At 37.8% G+C, this 24,382-nt stretch overlaps 1 protein-coding gene across 6 annotated transcripts in view; it reads left to right on the forward strand.

Annotated features, from left to right (window-relative positions):
- The window catches only part of USP24 (ubiquitin specific peptidase 24), a 148,155-nt gene that overhangs the window by 99,057 nt on the left and 24,716 nt on the right, over nt 1-24,382 (forward strand). For 5 of the 6 annotated variants that reach the window (XM_027108408.1, XM_027108403.1, XM_027108407.1 and 2 more), the window contains 17 exons: nt 4,009-4,070; nt 6,252-6,443; nt 7,691-7,808; nt 10,015-10,159; nt 12,379-12,498; nt 13,151-13,276; nt 13,913-14,011; nt 15,309-15,391; nt 15,788-15,932; nt 16,162-16,281; nt 16,709-16,929; nt 17,492-17,616; nt 18,680-18,821; nt 20,595-20,745; nt 22,230-22,325; nt 23,008-23,111; nt 23,547-23,660. In XM_027108408.1, coding sequence (XP_026964209.1) covers nt 4,009-4,070; nt 6,252-6,443; nt 7,691-7,808; nt 10,015-10,159; nt 12,379-12,498; nt 13,151-13,276; nt 13,913-14,011; nt 15,309-15,391; nt 15,788-15,932; nt 16,162-16,281; nt 16,709-16,929; nt 17,492-17,616; nt 18,680-18,821; nt 20,595-20,745; nt 22,230-22,325; nt 23,008-23,111; nt 23,547-23,660 — 2,163 coding nt within the window. The remainder of the gene's footprint in view (nt 1-4,008; nt 4,071-6,251; nt 6,444-7,690; nt 7,809-10,014; nt 10,160-12,378; nt 12,499-13,150; nt 13,277-13,912; nt 14,012-15,308; nt 15,392-15,787; nt 15,933-16,161; nt 16,282-16,708; nt 16,930-17,491; nt 17,617-18,679; nt 18,822-20,594; nt 20,746-22,229; nt 22,326-23,007; nt 23,112-23,546; nt 23,661-24,382) is intronic. The other variant, XM_027108404.1, reaches the window with a different exon arrangement.

A 24,382-nucleotide genomic window follows, 5' to 3' on the forward strand; every position in this document is an offset into this window, starting at 1 on the left:
TTCTTTATATATTTTGGATATTAATCCCTTATCATATACATGATTTGTGAACATTTTCTCCCATTCTGTGGGATTTCTTTCACTCCCTTGATAGTGTCCTGTGATGTGCAAAAAGTATTTAATTTTAATGAAGTCCAGTTTCTCTGTTTTATCTTGTTGCCTGGGCTTTTGGTGTCATATCCAAGAAATCACTGACAGATCCAATGTCAGGAAGTTTCTCCCCTGGTTTTTTTCAGGGTTTTATTGGTTTAGCTGTGAGATTTAGGTTTTTGGTCCACTTTGAGTTGTTTTGTGTATGATGTGAAGTAAGGGTCCAACTTTATTCTTTTCCATGTGGATATACAGTTATCTCAGCACCATTTTTTTGAAGACTATCCTTTCCCCACTGAATGGTTTTGACATTTCTGTTGAAAATCATTTGAAAAAAAAAATATATATATATATTATATATTTACACACATACATAGATGCATGCATACATGTTTATTTCTGAGCTCTTTATTCCTATTCCTTGATCTATATGTCTGGCTTTATGCCAGTACCTCCCTGTTTTGATTGCTGTAGCATTGTCGTAAGCTTGAGGTCAGGAAGTGTGAGTCCTCCAATTTTGTTCTTCTCTCTCAGAATTGTTTTGGCTCTTTGGGGGTCCCCTTGAGATTCCATATGAATTTCAGGATGGGTTTTTCTGTTTCTGTGAAAGACATCATTGATATTTTAATGGAGATTGCATTGAATCTGTAGATCATTTTGGATATTGGCATCTTAACAAGATTTAGTCTTCTGATCCACAAGCATAAGATATCTTTAGATTTATTTAAGCCTTCTTTCATTTCTTTCAGCATTGTTTGTAGTTTTCACTGTACAAGTCTTTTGCTCCCTTGGTTTAGTTGATTCCTAAGTATTTTATTCTTTTTGTTGCTATTATAAGTGGAATTGTTGTCTTTCTTTTTTCATATTCTTTGTTCATTGTTAGTATGTAGAAATGAAACTGATTTTTATGTACAGATTTTTTATCTTTGTAACTTTGCTGAATTCATTTATTGTAACAGTTTTTTTGGTGAACTCTTTAGGGTTTTCCATATATAAAATCATGTCATCTGCAAACAGATCATTTTATTTCTGTCTTTCCAATTTAGATGTCTTTTATTTCTTATTCTTACCTAATTGCTCTGCTTAGAACTTTTAATACTATGTTAAATAGAAGTAGTGAAAGTAGGCATCCTTGTTCCTGATTGTGGGGGAAAGCTTCCAGTCTTTCACCATTGAGCATGATAGTATCTGTGGGGCTTTCATATATGGCCTTTATTGGATTGAGGTAGTTTTCTTACTCTCCTGGTTTGTTTAGTGTTTTATCATGAAAGGGCATTAAATTTTGTCAATTTTTTTTACCTATGTCAGTTGAGGTGATCATGGGTTTTTCTCCTTCATTCTGTTAATGTAGTATATTCATTGATTGATTTTCATATTTTAAATCATCCTTGCATTCCAGGTATCAGTCTCACTTGTTCATGGTGTTAAATCCTTTAAATGTACTGTTGAGTTAGGTTTGCTGGAAGTGTACCCTCCTCTTCAGTTTTTTGGAAAGAGTTTGAGAAGGGTTGGTATTGATTCTTCTTTAACTGTTGGGTAATACTCACCAGTGAAGCCATCTGGTCCAGGGCTTTTCTTTGTTGGGAGGTTTTTGATTGATTCAATCTTCTTGCTAGTGATAGCAAGCAATCACTATTTCTTCCTGATGTAGTCTTCCAAAGTGTTATGTTTCTAGGAATTTGTCCATTTCGTCTGGGATATCCAATTTGTTTGGTGTACACTTGCTCATATACTATCTTATAAATTGGTAGTAGTGTCCTCACTCATTTCTGATTTTATTTATTTGAGTCTTCTCTCTTTTTTTGAGTCATTTTGTTAATCTTTTTGAAGAACCAGCTTTTGCTTTTGTAGATTTTGTGTATCGTTTACCTATTCTCTATTTATCTTCACTCTAATTCTTAATATTTTCTTCCTTCTACTAGCTTTAGATTTGATTTGTTCTTCTTTTCCTAGTTCCTTAAGGTGTAAAATTAGGTTGTTGATTTGAGATCATTCTTCCTTTTTAATGTAAGCACATACAGGAATAAACTTCCCTAGTAGCACTGTTTTCAAAAGCTACATCCCATAACTTTTGGTATGTTGTGTTTTCATTTTTATTTGTCACAAGATCTTTTCTAATTTTCCTTGTGATTTGTTCTCCAATCTGTCCCTGACTTTTTTTTTAAATACCTATATTTTCTAATTGTAAGTTATATAATCTTCAGAATTTTTTTGAACTGAGTTATATTATCAGTTTGCAAGTCTTCATTTCAGGATTAAATGTTTGTTTCAACCTTGATTATGTTCTCACACACTCTCATATATGGAGGTTCCTGGCCCACATGTCTAAGTCTCAACTTAAATATTATTTTGAAGCATCTAGCCTATTTTAATGTTATAAATTTATAAATAACAAAGAAGTTAAGACTTTTGTTTCTGAGATGAGATCATTGTGAGTGATTTATAAAACTTAAAAATTTAACTAAAACTTACAATTAGTTTAACTAAAACTTGCAAACCTGCAGTTGACCATTAAGATTTAACCTAAATTAGATAGACATTAGCTGTGTATTTCTGGTCATGAAAAGTAAGTCTTTAGTGATGTAAAGCCAGAATTTCAGGGAATGATTTTTCCCTGATAAAGGCATGTGGATTAAAAGTTATAGAAACTTCTTTTTTTGCCCTTGTACATTTTTTACTTTAGTATTCCAATTTTTCCTAGCTAAAGTTTCCTAAAATCAGATAATCCTTTTATTAACTAGTTAGATCAGTGATTCTTTAGTTTAAATGTGTAAGCCATTTTTTAAGTAGTAAGCTGTTGTGCTTCTACTTGTTGTAAGAGTCAGATTATTTAACATAACTAACCATTAACAGTTTGATTTGTTATTAAGTTCCTCTAAACTTTGGGAAAGAAACAGAAAGCATTAAATGAATTTTTTAACATACACTCTCAGAGAAGCTCTTGAATGTAAAGCATTTAATTTTACACAATATTGGGTCTTTTAATTATGTGTTTTTATAATTTGAAAATTGCATTTCACAACTTTTTAATGCCCAAGTTTGGTACATATTTCCCCATAATAATAGTAGTGATGATAATTGCAGTTATCACGGGCTGATTATGTGCCACACAGTATGCTAAATTCTTTGCATACATTTATCATTTAATCCTCACAATGGCCAAATGAGTATGGCAGTTTTATTATCCCCACTTTTTTAACAATCGTAGTTCTTGGTTCATTATGTAGTCTCATCATTAGTGCATTCTTGAGCCCTTTATGTTTGTGTATATGTGTGCACATTTATTTCTAATGCTCTAGTAAGCATTTTAGAAATCAGAAAACTGAGACAACTGAAATAAATTGTCCCTGGACACCCAGCTGTAAGTAGTGGAGCCAGGATTAAAAGTAAGGTCCGCCTGACTTTAAAACCTGTGCTCTTCACTTCTGTAATTGCAGAAAAAGCTTCATTGATCATCCTAGATAAAAGAATTTACCTTTTTCTTATTTTATCCACTTTATTTTGCTTCTTAGCACTTATCACCAATTGACATATGTATGTATTTTTCATCTGTTGTCTGTCTCCTTTGTTCACTGTTCCCCTAAAACAGTTCCAAGCATATAGTAGGTGCTTAGTGTGTATCAGTTGATATTTGAACAAATTAATCAATGCATTACGTATGCAGTCAGTGTGTACATCATTATGTAATGTGATAGATTTAGTAAGTTTTCTCTCTTTACATTATTATTCCTATACTGTATCTGTATAAGTAAAATCACTAGTGTGTGTCTTGCTAAAATACTGAAGTTGAATTGATGTAGTTATTTTATGCTTAGGAAAATTCTCTTATTCCGTTGTTCTATGAACTTATTCTTACAAGGAAAATATTTTTTTATTCTCAAATCAGCCTTTTTTTAATAACTGAAATCTGTTTTTTAGACTGTTATCCCAGTGCATGGAGTATTTTGATCTGAGGTGCCAATTATTAGATGATCTGACAAGTAAGTAGATGTCTAACTTTGATTTATGTTGGGGGAGGGGTTGGGAAGGACTAGAAAAGAAAGACAGACATTTCTAAATCTGACTTAATGTATCTCAGATATAAATAACATTAAAATTATTGTTTGAAGTTGAATTTTATTTTCTTGGAAATAGCATGTAAACCCATGTACCAGTTATTTCTTCTGCTATTATATACCCAACCATTAATGTGTTAGAAGATTTGTTGATTTTAAAAATTGTCAAAGGCTCATATTTTAATTACACTGATACAGAACTATTAAGAAGAGTCTTTCCGTTATAGTCAATTCTGACAGTTTTGAAGGTTTGAAGGAAAGAGGGAATCTGCTGAGATATGTTGATAGTACTAGAAGTGAGTGATAGAAGTCAGGTAATTGTTTAGTGTTAGGTGTTTGCAATATCATTGTTACAAACTCTTTTGTTAGAGTGTTTAGATTTTAATCATCTGTACTTACTCTTATATAATGCAAAGGTTTGTTGGAGTCCTCTATGCAAATTTCAGTTGTTCCAGTCAAGAGTTCGTTAGTTTATTCCTTGTTCTTTACACAAAGTTTATAGGAAAGATTTGCTTCTGCCTATAGGAAATAAATAAAATGAAAGTCGGGATCAACAAAAATGTTAATTGGAAAAGAATGTCAAGACCAGGAGGTAAAAAAAAAAAAATACCTTGTGTATGTGCAGGCTGAAAAGCCCCACACAGTCAGAATGAGGTTTTGAGGAGGACCAAGGTAAAAAGGAAACCTCATTTGTTTGTTTGTTCTCAGTACCCTAGAGGAAGAACAGAATGGCTTCTCAAAAGAAACAGATCTTTTCTCCAGCACTCAAACCTAAAAGAAACTTCACACAAAGGTCTTCATGTAATGGACACATAAAGACAGAGTGACTAAGAAGCCTCAGCAGCATCTCTAAGGCAGATGCCTTCCTGGGTTTCATAAGTGTCTCTCAAAAGCTGAGGACGTGGTGCTCTGAGCAGGGCAGTGAAATTGGTTTTGTTGGAGCCTGAGATGATATAGTCTATGTGTCTTGAATCAGGGATAAGACCTGTACTATCTAGAGAAGTGGATGGACCACATGTCCATCTAACAGCCTAGCCTAGTACTGCATTTTTCAACTAGGCTTTCAGTGTTAAGTTGGGCAGCAGCCAGCGAAGGTTTGTTCTCTGGCTTGGACTTCGAGAGGGTATTCTGCTTTGCTGCTTGAGAACTGGACTCATGAGCTGTATGAGACACATACATCCTCAGAATGCATGAACAAGTTATTAGTGTCGGCGTTTGCTGTGCCAGTGAGCCATAAGTAAGGGATCCAAGATCCCTTAATGGGATGTTGAGGGCAGGGAGGGAATATGTCTTGAAACAAGCAATATTTGCCATTTTTGGAGCATTTTCTGTATGCCAGTGCCTATACTAGACACTGTATACACAGCACGCTGCAGCGTAGGCGTTAGCCCCATTTCATAAATGAGGAAACAAGGATGCACAGTGTCGCCTGAAGTATCCCTTTCCACCTCACTCTGTGGGGCCTTGCCTGCCTGTGCCTGCAGTGCAGTGGGAAGAGAGCATGATTATTCCTGCTCTCCTCCCTAAGCCCCGCTTCCAACATGGAATCTTGTTTTCAATCCTTTTGGAGGGGAAAGTGGAATACATAATACAAAAGAGTGGTTCTCTGGAGGTTGGCCCATCATCTGGAAACATGGATTCTGCTGCTGCGCTGCGGACCCCTCTCTCCCTCACAGGGCTCCCCACTCCCTTGGCATAGGTAACACGGTGGGAGTGATGGCTCTCCTCTCACCCCTCGACCCCTTCCTTCTCTAGAAGGGTTTCTTCCCTGGGACATCTGCTAACACCACCAAACAGGAGCTTCTTCAGAACAAGGAGTGTCCCTTTCATCTTGTACCCCCAGCGTCAGCACCGTGACCTGCACAGAGGAGGCACTCAGTACCGTGTGATTTGTGACAGAGGGAGGGAGGGAGGGAAGGAAAGAACGTGTTGAGCCTTCATAGTCCTGTGGGCAGCTGCTGTTCATTAGTGACAGTTTTTTTAAATCTGTGAAGTAGAAGATTGAGACTTGTCTCTGCTTACTTTAATTCAGGATTTTGACTCCATGAAAAGAAATCCTTCTTTCTTCAGGATGAGAGGTCGTTTTGTTTTGTTTTTCCATCTTAGCTTCAGAAATGGAGCAGTTAAGAATCAGCCCAGCTACCATGCTCGAAGATGAGATTACTTGGCTGGATAACTTTGAACCTAATCGCACAGCTGAATGTGAGACCAGTGAAGCAGATAACATCTTATTGGCAGGACACTTACGGCTCATCAAGACCCTTCTTTCACTCTGTGGGGCAGAAAAGGAAATGCTTGGTAATTATTACTTCATCTTATCATGTGATAGAGTACCTCATTTCTCAGTTATTGCCATAGTGTTGTGTGAAATTGGGAAAATAAGATAGGTGCTAAATGTTCCATAGAAAATTGACCCTCAGACAGTAGGGTATTGTCTGGAATTTTAGTGGCTAACAAATTTAAGGTGTATTTTATCTGTGTCATTAAACCATATAGAGAATTTTATAGCGTTCAAAATAGTTGGCTCACATAACTTAGCAACAAATAAAAATTATAAATCAAAGTAGGTTTTTGTCTTCTCTTTTTCCTGTTACATACTTTATAAATACAGCCCGTTGTATGTCTTACCTCTTTTAAGGATAATTCTTGTCTGGAGAGGCAGCCCCCAACCACCACCCCTGGATGGTGGGATACACATATAATTTGTAAAACCATATTTGGTATTATAAATTATATTCAGAAGACAAATCAAAATGTTAATTATCACTTTTATCACACAAACTGAGTTCTATAAAAATCTTGGCTATTGGGGATACATAGAAAAGAGTGATTCTAAACCAGGGTGAGATGGGCACATCAGTTTTTTTTTTTTTTTTTTTTTTTTTTTTTTTTTTTTTTTGGTGTGTTTTCTTTTTTTTTTTTTTTTTTTTTCTGGCCCCAGAGGCCGCGCGGCCATGGCTCACGGGCCCAGCCACTCCGCGGCATGTGGGATCTTCCCAGACCGGGGCGCGAACCCGCGTCCCCTGCATTGGCAGGAGGACTCTCAACCACTGCGCCAGCTGGGAAGCCTGGGCACATCATTTTTACCTGAAGATTTTTAAAGTTTTAAAAACTTTTATTTGGATTCCCCTATGCCCAAAGTAAAAGTTAATTATTCACTCAAACCGTCTGCCTTGTGATGTTCTTGGCATTTGTGTTTCTAAAGTGAAAGCTTAACTCCTTTCACTCTATTTTAAGCTCATAAAGAAAGGTTCCTTCGCTTGTCTATCTTTGCATCCTGTCCCGACTCTCCCACCCATCCCCACTCCTCTGCCCCACAGATCTTTGCCAGAGCTCAAAAAATGAGCGTCAAAAAGAGCTCAAAAAATGAGCTCAAAGCTCAAAAAATGAGCTCAAAGCTCAAAAAATGAGCGTCAAGTTAAATTGAATGCCTTGCCTTTGGGTGGCCTCAGGTGCCTTTGCTGCTCTGATATGAAAGTGCAAGACAAGATCTTTGAATTAAAATATGTGTTCATCCTCAACATGAATATTATGCTCTATTCCAGGTTCATCACTCATTAAACCATTATTAGATGACTTCCTTTTCCGAGCTTCTAGAATTATTTTAAATAGTCATTCTCCAGCTGGCAGTGCCGCCATCAGTCAACAGGACTTTCATCCAAAGTATGGAAAATGCACGTTGTGTTCAGTTTTGGTAAAAATTCTAATTCGAAACTTTAGTCCAAAAAAGATTTTCTTAACTTGGAGTTTGTCTTCCATTGTGTGAGTGTGTGTAGCTTGTAAGACATTATCCACTGTATAAAGAAATGCATGTAAGGGGGCTTAGGATAAAGCCTGCCTGGCACATAGTGATTGCTGAGCTGGTACTATTACTATCATCAAGATGGAAGAATAAGTAATAATGTGGTTAACTTGGTCAGTAACAAATTCCAGGAGAAACGGAGGTTGTAAGAATTGCTTCCGCAGTAAAGATAAACAGGCTCTGAGTCTTGAGGGTTTCTTTCTGCTAGGAGAAAAGCATAGGTGCTTTAGTGCATGAACCTTGTGATTTGCTGAGCATTGACTGTGTCCTTATCATTAAAACTGCTAGTGATTTATTACGGTGGTAATTTTAGAGTCAAATTTTATATTAGTTTTTATGGGTAGAAAGTTGAAAGATCTTTTGTAATGTTGACCCTTCGTGGGTGATGTTTGTACTCTTGGAAATAGGAAGAGGCAGCTACAAGCTGCCATCTTATTTACTCTGAACCTAACGTAACCTCATTCTTTTCTCACGAAAACCAGAGTTAATTGAGTAATCCTGAAGGAACTGAGGATTTGGTATTTAACCAGTGAAAAAAATTCCCATACAATTTCAGTGGTTATTGAAATGGGCAAGGCATAATAAGCAGTATTTTATGGAATCTTAAGAGGTATCTTACCATGTGTGAATATTTCTCTATCTAGAGATTCCTTATTAGCAAAATCTGTTTTAAGTAATAAACCTTCATTAAAACTCTTGGGGTGTCCCTCACACTGTCACTCCCATCCTTACCTCTGCCCCAGTCTTGTTCTGGAAGATTTGGTGCTAGCTCTGCGGGAGTCTTTTATTAAAGCAGTAGAAACACGTGAGTATTTCAGTTTTCAGTGAACAGAGAAAATAAATTTTCAGCAGTTTTACTGAAATTTTTTTCATGAATTCTTCCATTTGTAATTATTAAAAGTAATACATCCGTCAACGAGGAGTTGTGTTTTTTTTTACTCATATACAGTGCCTTGAATAGAAAAGGAAACATTTTGTTTCATCCAGTGTACTGAACGGTGTTCATTTATCACAGTGACTCCCAGCCTTTTCCCACCTAAACACGAAAGCCAGAAAGAGATTTAAAATACACAGAAAGTCTTTTCACAAGTAATGCTATTCTTATATCATACCAACAAAAGAACTTCTTGACGTTTAACCTGTATATATGGTACCTTCTATTCATTCTTTACCTGTCCCTTGCAAGCCAGAAATGCAGGTAAGAAGCAAAGGACAGCGCCAGCTCCATGGCTCTTGTCCTCAGTGCCTGATGCAGTTCTGATCTCCATGCCCTTCAACCCCCTCTTAAACACATCTCCCACACTCCACTCCATGAGTGTTTCTCTCAAAGGTTGGATGTCCTCTTTTCTGTGTATCCTTCCTAACCTGTGATCTCCTAACAAATGCAAGGTTGGCTTAGGTGACTGTGAGAAATTACTGTCCATGCCCTAAATGATTTCTGCTAAAGGTGAGCAGCAAAGAAGCCTTCGGTTTCCTGCATAATGCTTGCTGGTTATCTCTCATTGTCACTTTAAACAAGTTGACTTGGCAAACTATTTCTGTCTCCACATTTTCATAGATAGAAAGTTGGTTAGTGTCCTTGAAGAATTTTTTATCTGCAGGTGCACAGCAAATGTTTATGGGCATCTATTCTGATTTGTATAGCTTTCTGCCATGTAGATATTTGAATTTCGGAGCAGTAACTACAAAAACCTTTCTTTCTACCTACTTTAATTGAAAGATAGTTATTTCCATGTTGTGTTTGTGGTAAAGTTTTCAGACTCTCTATTCTTGCTGATCCATCCCTTAGATACTAATCTGGAGTCATAATTGAAAGATTTGCTACTTTATCATCAGGCCAAGAAGATACTTAGCTCTGAACCATAATCATCCCTCCTGTATTCATGGTCTCTTCCTTGGTTAAGTAAGCTCCTCCCACTAGATTACTAGGTTGTGCCATCAGACCTGACTTAACCCTGTTTTAGGAATTGCAGCTCTTATATTTTCATTTCAAATGTTGATTCAGTTTAATGAGCGACTTAACTAAATTATTCACTGTTGAAATTGACTTGTGTCGTTTGTTTTTAGATGTAGTACAGTGAATAGCCGATTGGCAGCCTACGAAGTCCTTGTAATGCTGGCTGATAGCTCACCTTCAAATCTTCAGATTATTACAAAAGAACTACTTTCTATGCATCATCAACCTGATCCTGCTCTTACCAAGGAGTTTGATGTAAGTTTTCTAGACCTCAATGCACTTAATTTTTTTTAGAATGCTCTCTTAAACATAGTATTTTAAAACTCTGTTTGCATTATCCTAGTCACAAAGAAAGTCAGTGTTATTCTTTTGCTTATCAAATTCACGTACTCAAATCAACTATAATCTATAGTGTATTACACTAATACACTGTAATATATTACTAAATGGTACCCTTTTGATTAAAAAAGAGGAGAGATTTTCAAGTCAGTTGATAATTACTCTCAGTAAAAAGTAGCATTTGAATCTATTTTTTGAGGAACTATGCATGGCACAGTGCCAGGCACTAGAGCTACAAATTCCAGAAAACATTGGTTCTGTCACAGTATAGTCTATGTTCACTTAAATTCAACTAAGATTTATTGAGTTTACTATGCGCTAAGGTGTTGTTGGCTTTTGGAGCTCAGAAATGAAGATAGAACCCAGCACTAAGATTGAGGTATGTCCTGAATGCTCTACTAACAGAGAGGCACTTCAGCACCAGATGGTGGTGTTTTAGAAAGCTTCTTAGAAATGATGGAATTTAAAATAGAGCCCTTAAGAGTGATGAGCCAATTGAAGCAAGGTGGGAAGGTCATTCCATACATGAGAAGCCATGGACAGCTTTGTATATGTCGGGATCTGCAAGAGGGAAGCGAGCTGCAAATGCCCTGGAACACCAGACCAGGAGTGTGGGAGGACACTTCTAAAGCATTTTCCACTAACGTCATGAAGAGGCAGTCTCATCCCTTTGGATGCCTGAGCTGAGGACTGTGGAACATACGAGTTAGGCAGGAAAAGAAGTGAGAACGGTGTTCTAAGTAGAGGAAAGAGCACTTGCAAAGTGGAATGTGAATGCGTAAATTGGGAACTATTTTGGTATGAACTGTTTAGTTTATAATGCTTACTTTATGCTATGCTTTAAGTTTTACATGCACTTATTTAATAATCAGATTAAAATGACAATCTTATTTTAATAAGTCAGGGATTATATCAGCATAGTGAAAATATTTGTCATATAAATACTTACATTTTTAGCACTGTTATGAACCAGTTTTTCTTATTTTACAACTTTTTTTTTTAGTCTGTGCTTTGGACTACAAATAAATTACACTATTAATTAGATCTTAGAAATCACCCTGCTCTAAGTGCATGTTGAATGTTAATGAAAAGTATGTGATATTTAGCAATTCCTTTCAGTCCAGAAGACCTCCAGGGTTTTGTGAATTGGTTAGTTATTACATGGTTACACGTACTTGATATATGCAGGTAACATGATTCTGGTCATAGGATTAGAACCAAGATTCTGCTGTAATAGCATTTCAGAGTGTGTCATTACAATATCCATTGAAGTGCCATGTTGAACTTGTAACCAAGATGCCTTTTCTAGATGATTTCTACCTAGAAAAATACTGTCCTGGAATCTACATTGTTACAGATCATCCTTAAGTGAAATGCTAGGGTGTTTACGTACTTACTTAATGGCATGCTTATTAGAGGAAGTTCAATAGAAGAATTTCACCTTCTCAAAAAAGGAAGGGAAGGGGCTTCCCTGGTGGCACAGTGGTTGAGAGTCCGCCTGCCGATGCAGGGGACACAGGTTCGTGCCCCGGTCTGGGAAGATCCCACATGCCGCGGAGCGGCTGGGCCTGTGAGCCATGGCCGCTGAGCCTGCGCGTCCGGAGCCTGTGCTCCGCAACGGGAGAGGCCACAACAGTGAGAGACCCACATACTGCAAAAAAAAAAAAAAAAAAAAAGGGACTACCTCAGTTTGTAAATATATATCAGTATTTTTACTTAATTAATGTATACCCTACTATAATGTAAGCTCCTTGAGATCAAGCACTAAATACATTTCTGCTCTCTCTCATGTCCCTGGCACAATGCCTGGCACATTGTGCTCTTAAGAAATGTTTGTCGAATGATAATCAAGTGACTAAATGCAAGACTACATAGTGGATGTATAGGCACATGCTTCGTATATATGTGAGGTACTTTAGGAACTAAAAGGAAACATTGAGATAGTAGTTTTAGATTGGTATTGCATCTGCAGAGGTACTTCATGAACATAGGTTTGCTACCATAACTCGTAACACACTGAATGGATAAATCTGTGTCTCTCTTTTCCTCTCAGACATCTCATAAAGCTGTAAGGAAATGTGCTAGTGGCAGAGATACTAATTCTCTCTCTCTATTTCTGCTCCTCTCTTTCCTAGTACCTTCCCCCAGTGGATAGCAGGTCCAGCTCAGGGTTTGTGGGACTGAGGAATGGTGGCGCTACATGTTACATGAATGCAGTCTTCCAACAGCTGTATATGCAACCTGGTCTCCCGGAGGTGATTTTCTTCCTCTTTCCTGTTTAGTGTTATAAATGATGTATGTGTACATTGCCTGAGAACTGTTCCATATTCATATATTGCATTTTGGGGTTTACTAAACTGGACATAATTAGAGATTCTCTAGTAGCTTCTGAAATCTGTATAGATGACATTGTTCATAGTCACATATTTTTGTATATCTGCTTAGGTAATATGCTGCCTGTTTGACAGATGGATTTGACTTAATGTGATTTTTGAACTCCTCAATTATTCTCAAATTGTATTCCATAAAGCTACTAACACTTGGTATTTTAGAAATATTTAGACTCTATCGTTAGCATTCTGTAATAATCTATTAGTAGCTTGTGATATAGCAAAGCTATGAAATAGTTTTGAGAATATTCTGTGTGTCAGCATGTCACACTTATTTCTTATAGAGATCCTGGCATTACTAGTTCCAGTTTCTCATAATCGAACAGAAGCTCAAAGAGATGATTTATTCATGATTACACCAGCTAGGAAGCATTGAAGCTAAACATATGCAGAGTTACAGCCATATACAAACATACATACCATTCTGAAGGAGCAGTGGGTACTCACACATACAGAAGTCAAGATTTTCTGAAAGCAGTTGAATATTTCTCATTTAATACAGTTCATTTCTTTTTAGTCATTACTTTCAGTGGATGATGACACGGACAATCCAGATGATAGTGTATTCTACCAAGTGCAGTCTCTCTTTGGGCATTTGATGGAAAGCAAGCTGCAGTACTATGTACCTGAGAACTTTTGGAAGGTATTTTACCCAGTAACTCTTTAGATTGAAGGGTGTTAGGTATTTGGAGTGTGGCTGCATTCTTTCTCTAGTGTCTTGTTTATTGACTCTAGACTAATCCCCTTGCCAAGAACCTATAAAAGAAATGTCTATACCATCCTTATTGGCATTGGAGCTTGAGTCAAGTGATTACAATGTTGAGAATAGTCATTTATAATTTCTAGGGTTTTGCTAATCTTAAATGTTTTGACTATTTCCCATTATTCTTGTTTATCTGTTTGAAATATTTGTTCAAATTATTCCTCTGAACTTATGCCAATTTCACTAATACCTCTAAATAAAGACCATTCTTCTAAAACATTGCTTTACTATGTTTTACCTTATATTTTCCCCTATAGGTTGGTTAGTTTCTAAGAGAGAAACTCTGTTCCCTGGCCTTAGATCTCACCCTCTATGGTTTCATAGACTTAGTATAAAGGGACCGAGGAAAAACATAGATGGCTGAATGCAAGCTAATCTCATGTCAGTAAAAACTTTTATACCCTAATAGTAAACTTGGTTTTTAGAAGCATTTAAGGACTCTTTCATTTTCCTTTTCTACCATATTCAGAAATTGCTACTTTTCCTATAACGACATATTTAATTCTTGTTCCATAGATTTTCAAGATGTGGAACAAAGAACTTTATGTGAGAGAACAACAGGATGCATATGAATTCTTCACCAGTCTCATCGATCAGATGGATGAATATCTCAAGGTAGAAAAAGTTTCATTTTCCCTCTAACTCCCTCAGACTCTATAACATGAGAGCAGTGGTTTAGGATTTGGGATTACTATGAAACTGACAAATCAGAAAGTGATCGTCTTTAATACCACAACAGTAATTCATTGCTTCTGGGTTTGAATATCAAAACATATACAGAACACTATAGATTATAGATTTATTTTCTTCTTAATTCATCTGACACTTGATAAAGTATGTAACTCTTAACCTATACCCCATAATGATAACCATTTGTGGCTACACGCTCTGTGTCTGCATTGAAGTAACCTGGCCTCAGAGGAGTGCTGCTGTCACCGGTGAACTGATGGCCCCGTGCAGAGCTGTTTTGCTCTGTCAAAGGGTACAAAAGGACCAGGTTCAAAAGTTGTTTGTGGTTGTGTGACCCAAAGCTTTCTACCTCTATCCAGGAAAATGTGTCACAAACTTCCTAAGTGGTATTGCCTTCTAAGATACAGACAGCTTCCCATCACTGCCAGCATTTGCTTCTCCTCTCAGTAGGCACAAATTATCCATTTCTTTTTTAAAAAATAACTCATAGGGACTTCCCTCGTGGTCCAGTGGTTAGGACTCCACAGTTCTGCTGCAGGGGGCACGGGTTCAATCCCTGGTCGGGGAACTAGATCCCACATGCATGCTGCAACTAAGAGTTAGCATGCCACAACTAAGGAGCCGGTGATCCGCAACTAAGGAGCCAGTGAGCCACAACTAAGGAGCCCACCTGCCACAACTAAGACCCGGCGCAACTGGGAAAAAATAATAATAATAACCTATAGGGACTTCCCTGGCAGTCTAGTGGTTAGGACTCCACACTTCCACTGCAGGGGGCACGGGTTCGATCCCTGGTTGGGGAACTAAGATCCCGAAACCTGCACAGCGCAGCCAAAAAAATAAATAAAAATAACATAAATTTGTAGCATTCTATCCACAAGAAAAAAGAGAAGATCGTGGAGAGTTACTCCTAGCTTGGTAATTGTGGCAAGGGGAGAAGGATTCGGGATCATCCTGGATCATCTGAATCCTTCTGGATCCTGTCATCGGTGTGGCTGACGGCGCTCCTCTTCCTTTTCTGACCATTTGCATTACTCTGGCAGCGGGTCTCATGAGTTATAATTCTTTCATTAGTTCCCAGCTTAAACTACCAAGCTGACTTCTTTTATTTTGTTGGTTAAATTAAAATCTATGCTTTAGCTCAGGTCTAAGTAAAATTCTGTATAAACAACCTAAAAGTTCTAGAGGCATCAACTAAAATTTTAACTTCTTATTTCAACAGAAAATGGGGAGAGACCAAATTTTTAAGAATACTTTTCAGGGCATCTATTCTGATCAGAAGATCTGTAAAGACTGTCCTCACAGGTTAGTGAAGATAACACTGACATCAGAAAATAATCACCGTCATTTTTAAATGATTCTTCTAGAATGTTGTAAATTTTTTATTCATTGAGAGATTTGCAGATATATCTCCTAATGGATCTATAAATGTTTATTGAATTACATTTCTTTGATGACATTTCCAGGGAATTAATTTCCATTTCTAAAATTTCTTTGTTGAAATTCATAATTTTAAGCAATTCTAAGTGGTCAAAAATTGGCATTTTTATTTGGTATACTTTTAGAAGGATGAAAAGAAGGTATGTGTTAATTATAGTGATTAGGAATGTATCAATAGTTCTGTGTTCAATCTCAAGTATTGTGGTAATTTCAAGATTTTTAAATTCCATTGCTGATATGGTGTTTCTGTTATTTCCTAAGCAGATATGAGCGCGAGGAAGCTTTCATGGCTCTCAATCTAGGAGTTACTTCCTGTCAGAGTTTGGAAATTTCTTTGGACCAGTTTGTTAGAGGAGAAGTTCTAGAGGGAAGTAATGCATATTACTGTGAAAAGTGTAAAGAAAAGGTATTACATTTGCCCTTTTCAAAACACAAGATTAATTTGTTATTCATGGACTTCGTCTTTATGTTTTATGTAAGATCAGTATTAAGCTCCTATTGTTATTGCCATTAAATTGTGTCATGACTTGTGTTCACAGAGATGGGAAAGCCCTGTAGAAATCTGTGATCTTCATATTAATTACTTTGTTATTTTATTGTCTCCATGGAGATAATTGGGTTTTGCTTCTCTTTAGAGAACAACAGTGAAAAGGACCTGTATTAAGTCATTACCTAGTGTCTTGGTCATCCACCTGATGAGATTTGGATTTGACTGGGAGAGTGGACGCTCCATTAAATATGACGAACAGATAAGGGTAACTTATTTTTTTTTTCTTGGTTTTTTAATAACCATTATTACTGTGCTCCCTTTATTGTTTCCTTTTTATATTTTCAAATTTCATCTAAAATGTGAAAGGCTGTGGTCTCAGCATTCTGAGAAGTGCACAGCCCCTCGTCTTAAGCAGCTGGTGCTAGTGGTACCGGCAGATCTCTAGACAGTAACCCTCATTTCTAGAAGGCATCCTAGTGACAGCTATGAAGTGAAATCCTTTCCTTAATGCTCAAGCAAGAGACTGCTTAAACCTTCCTAGACTTGTAAGCCATTCTGAAATTGTGTACTTGAATTGGAGGGTAGTCCTAGCTTAAATTAGGAAAACACATCCCTCTTCTTTGTACAGACGTAACTGGGTGTGACCCTATATGTTACTAACCAACATTGTGCTCTTTTTGCTTTTTAAATAGTTTCCCTGGATGCTAAACATGGAGCCTTACACAGTTTCAGGAATGGCTCGCCAAGATTCATCTTCGGAAGTTGGTGAAAACGGGCGAAATATGGATCAGGGAGGTGGAGGATCTCCACGAAAAAAAGTTGCCCTTACAGAAAACTATGAACTTGTCGGCGTCATTGTACATAGTGGGCAGGCACATGCAGGCCACTACTATTCCTTCATCAAGGACAGGCGGTAAGGGGTTCTCGTACCGCTCCCTCACTCCACCCTTCCAGTAGTCTCTCCTCCGTTCCCTGCCCTGCCGTACCTCTCCTCCACTCCCCCTGCTTTCCTATGTCCCTCCTCTGCTCCCCCTGCCCTGCTGTACCTCTCCTCTGCTACCCCTATCCTCCTATGTCTTTTCTATGCATTCTCTGCCCTCCTGTATCCCTCCTCCCCCCCCCCTCCCCTCCTATATCCCCCCCCCCCTCCCCCCGCCCCCCCCCCCCCGTATCTCCCCTCTGCTCTCCCTGCCCTACTTTGTCATCCACACTTATCATTACGGTGCAAAGAAGCTTTCACATTGTTCTTTGATCTTATTTCATATTGGATTTTTAAAAGTTATTGCAATTGTTTTATCCCTTCAATTTGAAAAGTTGTTTAAGAAATTGAAGTAACTGTTGCTGTATTTTTCTTAGGTGTTTTCAAATGGTAATTACCTGCTGTATTTGTAGACAATACATAGAGATAAATGCTGGGGATGGGGATGTTCGATTTGTAACTTCATAATATTTGTTTTATCAAATCTGTGCTCTAGGGGATGTGGAAAAGGAAAGTGGTATAAATTTAATGACACAGTTATAGAAGAATTTGACCTAAATGATGAGACCCTAGAGTACGAATGCTTTGGAGGAGAATATAGACCAAAGGTTTATGATCAAAGTAAGTATTTGCAAATGTATATTTTCCATTAGTTTTATTTTCTTAATTTATAGTTTTCTATCAAATTGGAAGCAGTATTTTTTATATAAAAACAGAAAAGATTCTATTTTTTTTTACATACTACTGCTCTAGCCATGTAGGTCCACAAACTCCTTGATAGCCAGGGTGAAAAGGTTCAAGCTGCTTACAGAATTCTTTTTAAATAATTCCTTACAACAGCCCTGGGATGGAGGGTGAGTTCAATGGAAGAAATGAATATTAAAGAACAACTTGAAAGAATTTCAACCTTAAGAATAGTTTCAGAGGTAGTAGTCCACTAAAATTTTCAAATTTCCTTTTCACTTATGTAGAGGTGTGATTAATGGAGAAGACATTTCTAGCACCTGTGTTTTTAAAACCTTATTTGTTATGCAGTGTGGTAAAGGAATCTTTCCACAACTCTACCCCCAGAAGAAAAAATATAAGGAAAAGTACATCACAGAATCCCATCAGAATTTGCTATTTGAAGAAGAAATATTTTTCAGAGACCTTGACATTTTTGAAACCTGATTTTGAAATACTCTAGGGGCATTTAAATTTTTCCACGTGTATGAGATCCACAATGTTAGATTTTGACACCAGACCACGGTAGTCGTGCATCTAATGGCAGTAACCTTTATTAGCTGAACATAGTGTCATTGCCAAAATTTACCTGCATTTGGCTCTTCTATGCAGAAATGGTTAAGTGAGGCCAATTATAATCCCATCCTATGCCACAGAACTTATTTTTAAATGTTACTTGCCTTTTGATTAAATTTCCACATGCCTCGGAATGTATACCTTCTTTCCCCTACTCTGCTACCATACAACTCCTTACTCCCTGCCCCTCTGAATCACCTTCAGAGTGATTTTAAGCAGTGCTCTAAAAAGACACACACTTCACTTACGCTTTCCATTTAACAAATTTAGTAAGTAATTACTTGCTGGATTTGTAGGTCCTTTGTTATAGATTGTCAAGACAAAAAAAAAAACAAAACACCATTTTTATTTACAAAGAGATTTTTCTTATTGTCTCATTATGAAGCGAACCCATATACTGATGTACGCCGAAGATACTGGAACGCCTATATGCTCTTCTACCAAAGGGTGTCTGATCAGAACTCCCCTGTGTTACCAAAGAAAAGTCGAGTCAGCGTTGTGCGGCAGGAAGCTGAGGACCTCTCTCTGTGAGTTTCTCCTCTGTGTAATTTGCCGTGTGATTGCAGTAGGTGATACCGCGATCTTCAGAGTATGCTGTTTGGGATTTAAGGGTAATTAGCTAAGCTAGAGAGAAATTCTAAAAAGAAAATAAGTAAATCCCTCTACCTTTTTTCTTGCTGCTACCTGGTCATTATTTCCTTGGCAAGAAGTTATTTTGTTTTCAGAAATATGCATAGAAATTATTTCATTCTAGAATTGAGATTTTTTTAAAAATCTCATTTATTGAGTACACTTTATGTCCAGAGCATAGTTTTGGGTTGGCCAAAAAGTGCCTTCAGTTTTTAAGTAAAAATAAAAGACACATTTTTTATTTTCACCAAGAACTTTATTGAATAATGTATTCACCCTTTTGTTCCACTATCTTCCGCCATTTTTCAGGCAAATTCATAATTCCATCTTTCCAAAACTTTTTATCTTTTTGAGAAAAGAACTGTTCCAGGTGCCTTTTACAGTCTTCCAGGGAATTGACATTTTTTCCATAAAGAGAATTTTGTAAAGACCGAAATAAATGGAAATCCAAAGGTGCAAAGTCTGGTGAATACGGCGGATGAGTCAAAACTTCCCAGCCAAGCTGTAACAGTTTTTGCCTGGTCATCAAAGAAACATGCAGTCTTGTGTTATCCTGATGGAAGATTATGCGTTTTATGTTGGTTAATTCTGGATGCTTTTTGTCGAGTGCTGCTTTTAGTTGGTCTAATTGGGAGCAGTATTTGTTGGAATTAATCGTTTGGTTTTCCTGAAGGAGCTCATAATAGAGGACTCTCTTCCAATCCCATCATATACACAACATCACCTTCTTTGGATGAAGACCATCCTTTAGTGTGGTTGGTGGTGGTTCATTTCGCTTGCCCTGGGATCTCTTCCGTTCCACATTATTGTACAGTATCCACTTTTCATCACCCGTCACAATTTGTTTTAAAAACGTAACATTTTCATTACGTTTAAGTAGAGAATCGCATGTGGAAATATGGTCAAGAAGGTTTTTTTTCGCTTAACTTACGTGGAACCCAAACATCAAAGCAATTCACATAACCCAGCTGGTGCAAATGATTTTCAACGCTTGATTTGGATATTTTGAGCATGTCGGCTGTCTCCCGCGCGGTAGAATGTTGATTGTTCTCAATTAATGTCTCGATTGGATTGCTGTCAACTTCAGCTGGTCTCCGCAACCGTGGAGCATCGTCCAGTGAGAAATTTCCAGCATGAAACTTCGCAAACCACTTTTGACATGTTCGATCAGTCACAGCACCTTCTCCATACACTGCACACATCTTTTTTTTGCATTTCAGTTGCTTTTTTTACCTTTCTTGAAATAATAAAGCATAACATGCTAAAAATGTTGCTTTTTTTCTTCCATCTTCAATATTAAAATGGCTACACAAAAATTCACCAATTTTGATGTCTTTTTTTAAATACACGCTGATATAACAGCTGTCACATACAGTCTAACAAAATTGTTCTGAATGAAGTTAAAGACAACCAAGTGCTACTAGAGCCATCTTATGGAAAAAAAACGAACCAACCTTTTGGCCAACCCAATAAATACTATACCAGCACTGTCTGAAAAGTTTTTTTAAAGGTCCTGTTTTCTGTGAATTTGCATTTTAATACATTAGATCAGGAAAGTATACAGTTTAAGTCTAATACCCTGTTTATGTTAAGTTTATCCGGTTGTAGCAAACTACTAAAACAATAGCTATTTTATTCTAGACAAACACTTTTCTGATTCCATCTCTTAGGTCAGCACCATCTTCACCAGAAATTTCACCTCAGTCATCTCCTCGGCCCCATAGGCCTAACAATGACCGGCTCTCTATTCTAACCAAGCTGGTTAAAAAGGGTGAGAAGAAAGGACTCTTTGTGGAGAAGATGCCTGTTCGCATATACCAGGTAAGAACTGTATAAAAAGTTCTAAGGGGGCTTCCCTGGTGGTGCAGTGGTTGAGAGTCCGCCTGCCGATGCAGGGGACACGGGTTCACGCCCCGGTCCGGGAAGATCCCACATGCCGCGGAGCGGCTGGGCCTGTAAGCCATGGCCGCTGAGCCTGTGCGTCCGGAGCCTGTGCTCCGCAATGGGAGAGGGCACAATAGTGAGAGGCCCGCGTACCGCAAAAAAAAAAAAAAAAAAAAGTTCTAAGGGATAAAATCCAGATAAATGTCAAAATCTATCTCGTGGGTCCAGAACTACTCCTGCCAGCCTTCTTGTGGACGTAGGTGTACCTCTAGCGCCACGTCTTCTGACCCACCTTGTCACAGAGGTGGCAACAGACTCAAGATTGGCCAGGGCTGTCACTGACCTGCTGTGTGATGCCCCACATAAACAAGGGGGAGGGGGCTTCCCTGGTGGCACAGTGGTTGAGAATCTGCCTGCTAATGCAGGGGACACGGGTTCGAGCCCTGGTCTGGGAGGATCCCACATGCCGCGGAGTAACTAGGCCCGTGAGCCACAACTGCTGAGCCTGCGCGTCTGGAGCCTGCGCTCTGCAACAAGAGAGGCCACGATAGTGAGAGGCCCGCACACTGCGATGAAGAGTGGCCCCCGCTTGCCACAACTAGAGAAAGCCCTCACACAGAAATGAAGACCCAACACAGCAAAAATAAATTAATTAATTAATAAACTCCTACCCCCAACATCTTAAAAAAAAAAAAAAAGAGGGAGGGAGTGGGCAGTGCAGAAACATATTGCTGAAATTAATTTATTGAATCTGGAGAGAAAAATAAGGTTCATAACCTTTGGGTAAAACTAATATAACAGTGATCACCGTTAGTTATTGAATACCTGCTCTGTGCTACATGCTTAAACAAATCCCTAATTCTTAAAACACTCTCGTGGAGTACCAGGTTTTATTCCCATTTTTCAGATGAAAAGGAGAAAAGGCTTAGAAAAGAGAAATGATCTGCCAATGTCACAGAGCCAAGATTTAAATTCAGACTGTCCAGCTGCCCAGTCCAGACTTTATACACGAAGTAATCAAAAGCTAAGTAGCCAGAATCAAAAGATTTAAGAAAAATATGGAGTCTTTGATTGAGAGAGAGAATTGAGCATCTGATACACAGAGAGCATGGGGTTGGTTGTACTTGGGAAAGCTCTCATTGTCCCTTTCCACTCAGATTAACAGGTTAGAATTCAGTTGTCCTTCACATGGTGGTCTTTCTGAATTCCCCAGAAGAATTTGGTTTAATGAATCATAATTCACCTTTTTACAACTTCTTATCTTTGAAAGGAAGTTTTTCCTCTCTCCTTTTTAAAAATTTGAAGGCTTGAGAGAAGTGTTTTTATGCACGCATTTTACCTAACATATCAGTAAAAATGTCTTCTCCATACTGAATAATTTACCCTGTTTCTTAAAAATAATTACCAATTTTCTTTTCTAGATGGTGAGAGATGAAAACCTCAAGTTTATGAAGAATAGAGATGTGTACAGTAGTGATTATTTCAGTTTTGTTTTGTCTTTAGCATCATTGAATGCTGTAAGTACTAGTTGGATTGTTACTAAACAAATTAGAAAGGATCATAGTTAAATATCTTTCCACTAAAGCATTCAGTGACTCACTGTCACTCTCACTTGTTAGCATTTAGATTAAATGCCAAAAAAAATTCCCACAAATGTGTCACTTAATGGGTGATATTAAAATACAGGCAGTATTCAGAATATATAATACAGATTGTGAATGAATGTGGGTTTCTACTTACTGGCTTTTTTAAGTGCTCTTGTTATATTTTATAAAAAATTTAAGAGTAGCCATAGGTGATGTAAACGGATATTGGGCTATGAGGAGATTAATTATTCCCAATTCGTAATCAGATGTTACCAGACTCAAGATCAGCTTCTAAGTGCTTCTTTTTCTTGAGCACCATGATCACAGTTTGCCAGTAAGGGGAAGACTTTCTTAGTCTGTTGGTAGCTTAATTAACATGCTGTGGTCTAAAGGCTCTATTTTGAGAAGGCTTCATAAAAGAAATGAAGGAGATATCTTTTCTTAATCTTTTTAAAATTTAACTGCAACATTTTCTATTATGAACTGGCTGGATTTTTCTTACTAGTATTTAACTTTATTTTATATGTATCTCATTATTCAGTCCGTAACAATGCATAATAATCTATAAAACTTCTGTGAAAAATAGCCTGTCTTTTTTCTCTCTCTCTTTTAGACTAAATTAAAGCATCCATACTATCCTTGCATGGCAAAGGTGAGCTTACAGCTTGCCATTCAGTTCCTTTTTCAAACTTATCTACGGACAAAGAAAAAACTCAGGTAAGAGGTGACACATTTTGATAGTCTGTTGTGACAAAAGGCATTAATTAAATTAAAGTTGAATTTATAAATTCAAACACTTAAAATTAAATTCAAAACATTGTTTTAGGTAGTTGAAGGCAACTACCTAATACATCCAGATGATTAAAATATGGGTTCCTATTTTTAAGGTATTTCTAATTCAGTAGGAAAGATGGACAAAACAGAAAAAGAACTGTGGTGTAAATGCTATATGTCTTTAGAAATTGGGAAAAGTCATATCCAGATATGGGGCTTGAACTGACTATCCATGTTAGTCCAGCAGTCATTGAGTACATAACTTATCCTCCACCCCGCCCCCCCCAAAAAAAATTTTTTTTAAATAAAAAAAATGAGCGACACTCCATGGAGTTATTTGCTGGGCTGTCTAACATCGCTGTCTTTGCTTTTTTAAAGGGTTGACACTGAAGAATGGATTGCCACTATTGAAGCATTACTTTCAAAAAGTTTTGATGCTTGTCAGTGGCTGGTTGAATATTTTATTAGTTCTGAAGGACGAGAATTGATAAAGTAAGTGTCAGTATTTTTCAGTTAAAAGAAATGTGTGTCTTTTCCAGTGATTTAGAGCTGAAGCTTCTCGTAACTCTTTATTTCAACTTGAAATTCTTTTTCTGGTTGGAATCAATTCTAAGCAGGTAACCAGGCACTCACAGGCAACTGCTGTTGCTCAGGGGATTCCAAAATACAAATCTCTTCCCTCGGACTCACAGTCTGGTGGCAGGTAAAGATCAGCCGTCCTGGGTTATACAGTAAGACCACAATATTGCTAATGTGTTTGGATTCTGGCTAAAATATTATTTTTCAAAAAGTTTTTGATAGCATGATAGTGTGGCAAATATACCACGATCGTATATTTACCTACATATCTATAATACAAAAGTAATTGGATTTTTCAAGAAGGTCCGATCACTGTGAATGTTTACACCTTGCTCCTTATTCTCTTATCCTCGGAGAGTTCAGCATCGATGTGGGGGACTCAGCGAGCACCTTGATCTGTCAGTGGCCAGGCTGCTTTATCCCCAGTGGCCGCTCCCCTCCCTCTGCCGCAGCTTGCCCCACGCCTCTCGGGCGTGCCGAGCGGGCTCACCCACTGCTAGCCAGTGGCCTTGCCTCAGCCTTCACCCCAGCACAGGTGAAGCCCCCTGCCCCGCCCCAAGCTGCACACCAACCAGTCTGTTCCCATCTTCTCCTTTCCTCCTGATATAATGGAGGAAGCATCCTCTCTCCTCTCA

Source organism: Aethalodelphis obliquidens, unplaced genomic scaffold (assembly GCF_003676395.1).
Source record: "Aethalodelphis obliquidens isolate GAN/ISIS:26980383/991018 unplaced genomic scaffold, ASM367639v1 scaffold9, whole genome shotgun sequence".
NCBI classification, from domain to species: domain Eukaryota; kingdom Metazoa; phylum Chordata; class Mammalia; order Artiodactyla; family Delphinidae; genus Aethalodelphis; species Aethalodelphis obliquidens.